Genomic DNA, 5762 nt, shown 5'->3' with positions numbered 1-5762 from the left:
AAAAAAAAAAAAAACTGAACATGAATAAAAACGATGGCTTATGGGAAGCTTTAAAATCAAGCCACTCAAACGACTGCTTTCCCAGGAGATAAAAAAACTCAGGAAATTGTAAAGTCATCAGTATATGAGTAATACTGCGAACAGGACACCATTTCCTAGGCGAGTCTGAGTACCCAGGAGCGCATGTTCATGATGGCCAGCGACCTTCACACCCGAGGAGTCTCCTCCCTTTTCACTCCTGGCTCTGCCCCGACTGACACAGAATGCAAGGTGGAGAAATGGTGCGGAACACGCAGACGCGACTGAGTCTGGACATAACGCTGCCAACATTCTGTAGGTATTCGTTCGGCAAGGTAACTCTCACGCCCCGGGACGGCTGGCACGAGCGCCCCCTCCTGGCTGCCCACGTACTTCTGGGACATGCGCTCACTGATCTTGCTATTGTTCGTTCACTCAACAAGCACCGACAGGGCACCCCACCCCTGTGCCAGGGGTGCAAGGACAGCTCATTCACTGCCCCTGCGCCTGAGGAGCTCTGCCTCGTGCCTGGGAGAGACTGAAACGAGATTCCGTGACCCCCCCCAACCTCGCTTCTAATCTTCGAGCCGAGCAGCTCCTCTCCCTCACACCCCTAGAGCCACCCGCGCTGCCCCGAGGGCACACGCCTCTGCCCCCTCCCACCGGAGTGCGAGCTCAGAAGCAGGAGCGCTGTCCCCATGCTTCGCCACATCCCCAGTGCCCGGACGACCTGCTGAAGGGAGCACGTGCAGGAGGACCAGACAGACCCCCCATCTACTGCTTGCTCGCTGCGTGCTGTCACTTTACAGACACCGCTTCATGTCCTGCGGGCAGGGACCCAGCAAGGTGGACAGCCAACCCTTACTTTTCAGATGAAGATCCTGAAACTCAGCGAGATGAGCTAAAATGTTAAAAAAATGAGACCAGGACAGGGCTGGCAATTATGGAGGAAGGGCCCCAGTCTCGTGAGTGGGACAAGGGAGAGACGGCTTCTTGGAAGAGGAACTGAAGTCTGGCTCCCGGAGGCTCACGGCTGCCCAGGTGGCCGTGGTCTGGCTTCACCAATTGATCTGCCTTGGACAGTGTATTAGTCTCAAACTACGTTCTCTGATTAATGAGAGTATGTGGTCTCTTTGTCTAAAGTGAAGGCGACGTAGCGTCTGCTTCGGTATTCTCCATGTCACCAAGCGGCCATGTACATGCACTTACGGAGGCCTCAGGATGCCAGGCACTGTGCTGCAGCTTCTGTGCAGTCGCCTGCTGGCTGAGCAGGCTGGGGCTAGGGTCGGAACGAAGCAGGACCCCGCACCAGGAAAATACATGTCGAGTGCAGGATTAACCCCTGCAGGTATTCACGAGAGAGTCGGAGGGGCTGTAATGCCTGATTGGAGGGGACTGATTTCAGGAATTCATGGGAAGGAACTATAATTAGCATATCAGTTGTTAGTGCTTCTAAAGCTTGAGAAGCTAATTCTTTTAAGTAAGTTAAACAAGCTTCTTAAGATCGAATTTATCTTTCATTTATTTAGCAAATCCCTTGCTAAATAAGGAGCTGACATCATGCTGGTTTCATGATTCCAAGCACCCACTACCTTGTCAGGCGTGGGGGGCTTTTCTCGGGGCCCTATTCCCCAAAGGACTCCTTTTCAGAGCTGAGGGGGTGTGGTACCCCAGTGCCAGCAGCAGTACCTGCCACGGGGCACTTACTATGCGCCATGCGCTGAGCTAAATGCTTCCTGTCCGTCTCACTAATCTCCAGACCCAGTTCATGCCATCGCTGTATAAAAGGTATGGAATTGTACCACAGGAGAAAACAGCAATTTTATAGCTTAAAATTATTCAAAAAACAGTTAAATCAAACAAAGGATAAGCACGTAATATCGGTTTCCAAGGACCTGTGCTGTGAGACGAGGCTCACGCTGCTCACCCTTCGCCGTGCTAGAAGCATCTAGAGTCACAGCCTGACGACACAGAGTCTCCCACAGTAGTTCAGGGCTTTGCATTTTACAAAATGCTTTCTCCATATATTCCCCCCGCTCCCGCCGGATTCTGACAACAATTCCGTAATGAAGGCAAGGCAGAGATGGACTATCATCCTCAACATGGAGAAGAAGAAACTGGAAGGTGTGGCTGGACAAGCCTGAGGCCCGCTTTAATTTTCTGTCCTATTCCAGCCACTGTGTGACCGGAAGTAAGTTCCTTAGGCTTTCCAGGGCTCAGCTCCCTTCGCTGTGTGATGGGTTGTAGAACGCGTTAATTTTTAAGCATCCTTCCCACTCTGCAGTATCCTGGTTCTACGACATAATCTTAGCTTAAAGATGAAAGACAAACCAATCCTGGCAGGCCTGGAGAACGTCTGGTCTTAATGCACGTAGAGTAGGGGCGGGGGAAGGGGCTGATCACCAGTGAGAAACCCTGCGTACTTGTATTTATGCCTCTGATTTAACCTTACTGGATCTCACATGAGGAGGGGTTAGGCAGCAATTGTATCTGTCCACGGCTTCAGGGTGGTGAGTCTGGGGTTCTGAATTACTGAGTCTTCCAACTCTGACGGGCGGCTTTGCTTGATGACAATTTAAGTCAAACGTCCCTGCATTTTGATGAGGCAGCTGGAGTTTCTGGAAGATAGTCCTGAGCTAGATTCAGAATGATCTTTCTACTGTGCCCCTCTGTGTTCTCTTCCAATTAGTGGAGACTCTATCTTGACTGTCTCTTTCTGCCTCCCCAGAAGCCATCATCCTTCAAGCCCCTGCACTCCCGGTGTGGAAATGACTTCTGCTGCAAGCAGAGACCTCTGCTTTGCTGACCATGGAAGATGAGTGACCCAAGTGACAAAGTCGAGGCACCCTTGTTTTCATGTAAGTGGGTCTATCAGCTCAACAGAATGGGATGAGAAAAATAGAGGGGAATCGTCTGCACAGGGCACCACCTGACTGGCGCAGTGTCGTCTGAGAACGGTAAAGAGCTAGTTAGGATTTATTCAAGGCAGGAGAGAGATGCTCAGCATTAACTTAGACGGCATGCTTTATGGGTTTCTATATCCCCTTGAGACAAAACTACAGAAAGGGGAGGAGGCAGGCCCCTCTCTTGGCCCCCAGGACTCCGGTGTCATTCTCTCCTGCAGACCTTTTTCAAGATTCTCAGTTACCTGGAGGCTCTGTGAACAGGTACAGGCTCTGTCTGTCTAGATGAGCCGTCACTGCCATGCTGGTGGCCATGACTAGGGGATAGGAACCTTGTCAGAGTAACTTCGATCATTTAATTTGGCCTGGAGGGTTCTCACCAGCCTCTGAGGGGGCCGAGAGGGAGGCTCTGCTCTTTCCCGACTGCCGCCCTGAGGGGGGACATCGTCACACAGGTGGGCAGCAGCCCAGCGCTCTCACAGCACAGACCTGAGGTTCGATGTTACGTTAGTGATGCCAAAAGGGTTGGCTGCCTTATCCAGGTATGTTCTGGGATGATGCGTCGAACAGTGAGAAGACAGCGGCGGGTCAGACCTTGGGCTTGCACGTGTTGTTACCGTCACGGTCACTGGTTATCTGTGATGAGTACTATTCACGCCGAAGACTTAATATAAACTTTCTCTGTTATTTGATGATCTATGAGGCCATTTGGGGTCTCTCTTAGAACACAGCTCCCATTTATAACACCATTTCAATGGAGAATAAGCTTTGAAAAAACACTGTTTTGAATAAAGCTCACATTTCCCAGAAAATAGCCCCAGTGTGATTCAAATAGGCCTGGCATTATGTATGGAGGGACCCTGGGAACCTGTGTCAGCACGGGCTGAATGCACAAGGAGATCCCCGTGTTTGGACGTGCTGGCTGAGGATAAATCCGAGGCAACAGCTCTGGGGACCTCTCAACTTCCCCCTGGCTGGGGTGACCCTTACATGTGACCTTGGATTGAATCTCAACTCTACCACTTACCGGGTACGTGACCCTGAGCAAGTCACTCTACCTCCTTAAGCCTCAGTTTCCTCATCTGTAAAATGGGCACAAAAAAAGCACACACCTGACAGGACCGCCAAGAGGTTAACACAAGAGAATGCACGGGGAGCACCCACAACACTGCCCACTCTGCTGCTGGTGCTGGGCACCGCGTCCTACGCTCTGCCACTCCACTGCACCTTGCAATTGTTACCTTGAAGCGGGGTAGACTCCGAGCACTGTGGCTGGAGTCCTAAGGCCCCTCTCCAAGCCCATACCTTTCCCGGCGTTTCTAGGAGGCAGAGGTGGCGCGTCCGAGGTTGGTGACGTGGGCGAGTCTGTGCTTGTGGAGACGAAGATCTGGTTGGTGAATGCGCCGTAGGAGAGCCGCTGCTTGTCCCTTGGAGTGCCGAATCCCGGCAGTGACAGCTTGTCCTGGGGGGAGATGCTGGAGGAGTGGCAGAAGCTCTGAGGTCTTGGCGAGCGCTCTTTCTTGATCGGGCTCGGCTGGCAGATGAGACAACAGACAGCGCAGTGAGTGACATAATGATCAAGATGCACAGGAATCTGGGCTCCTGTGGCTCGGAGCTTTATGAGGTCACCTGCAATGACAGCCTAAGAGCCACATACAGTACGAAGGAAGGATGCAGACACGTCACCATTACCGTGGTCACATCAAGGCGACACTGGTTAGGTGGCATCAGCAGCACAAAGTCACAGAGTTAACTTTCAGTTGACAAGCCCCTCCCCCATGCAGGAAACACCTGAACAGCTTTTCCATGTATTTCTTACTGACTACACTAAATGTTCCTTTCTGCTCAAGCATTTAATGCTGAAGTTCTGTCCTCATCCACACCCGTGGCTTTGACTGACACCTAATATCGACTCAAAGCTGTAGGTGCAGCACCAGCCTCTTGTCAGCCCCAGTCACTGTCAATCGCCTATGAGACGCCCTTCGGGTCTGCACTCCTGGTGACAAGCTTCAGAATCCAAGCAACTTTCCAGTTAGGAACCTCGGTGTCACCCAGAGCTGCCAGGTCCTGCATGGAGAGCTCAGAAATGTTCCTCGGAGCCATTCCTAGTGAGTCTCCGGTTCCCACCGAAGCACTGGCCTCCTGAAGAGCCTGGTTCCAGTTTCTCTCAAGCCCAGCCCATGTTCCACACTGACCAGAGCTGGTAGGAAACCCCGCTTTTCTGACAGCAAGTCTCTGCTGGTTCCTGACCGCGTGGGCGGAGCTAGAAGGCCAGACTTGGCTCACAGTGCCCTTCCCGATCTGGGCCACGGGACCCCGCAGGGCAGTTTCCTGCCTCTCACCACCCAGCCAGCTGGAAGGTGACCGCACGTACTGTGCTTCTAGTCATTCCTCAGACTTCCAGCTCTGGCAGGACCCCTGGGCCCTTGCATGTGCTCTTCTCTCTTCCTGGGAGGACATATTCTTCCCCGCCTCTTCGCCTGGCAAGCTCTTCCCTACCTGCAGAGACCCAGATCCCCCTGATAAGGTCTTCACTGCTTGGCAAGGCTGAGGCAGTTGCTCTGTCCGCTGAGCACTTCTCAGGAATTTCCCCAACTCTTATGTATCATGTTGCCCGCTGTACTATAATTAGTCTCCGCTCAGAGTGGTGGATGCCTGCGGGATACCTCTGCACGTCCGCCTTCGAGCCTTCTGTACATCCCGCTCAGAAGAGGAAACGCTCAACGCGCATCCAATGGCAAATGCACACGTGAACCTTCAGAGGTCGCTCAGAACTGTCTATGCAAGTCAGACAGAACTAGGTTTGACTCCTGAGACTTGCTTTACTAGCTCTGAGACTGA

General features: G+C 52.4%; 1 protein-coding gene across 5 annotated transcripts in view; it reads right to left on the bottom strand.

Annotated features, from left to right (window-relative positions):
- Positions 1-5762, bottom strand: part of ASAP1 (ArfGAP with SH3 domain, ankyrin repeat and PH domain 1) — a 300508-nt gene that overhangs the window by 29613 nt on the left and 265133 nt on the right. For all 5 annotated transcript variants that reach the window (XM_023519706.1, XM_023519704.1, XM_023519707.1 and 2 more), the window contains exon 22: positions 4227-4455. In XM_023519706.1, coding sequence (XP_023375474.1) covers positions 4227-4455 — 229 coding nt within the window. The remainder of the gene's footprint in view (positions 1-4226; positions 4456-5762) is intronic.

Source organism: Pteropus vampyrus, unplaced genomic scaffold, assembly GCF_000151845.1.
Source record: "Pteropus vampyrus isolate Shadow unplaced genomic scaffold, Pvam_2.0 Scaffold232, whole genome shotgun sequence".
NCBI classification, from domain to species: domain Eukaryota; kingdom Metazoa; phylum Chordata; class Mammalia; order Chiroptera; family Pteropodidae; genus Pteropus; species Pteropus vampyrus.
The sequence above is the reverse complement of the archived record's forward strand: the minus strand, read 5'-3'. Positions and strand labels throughout refer to the sequence as shown.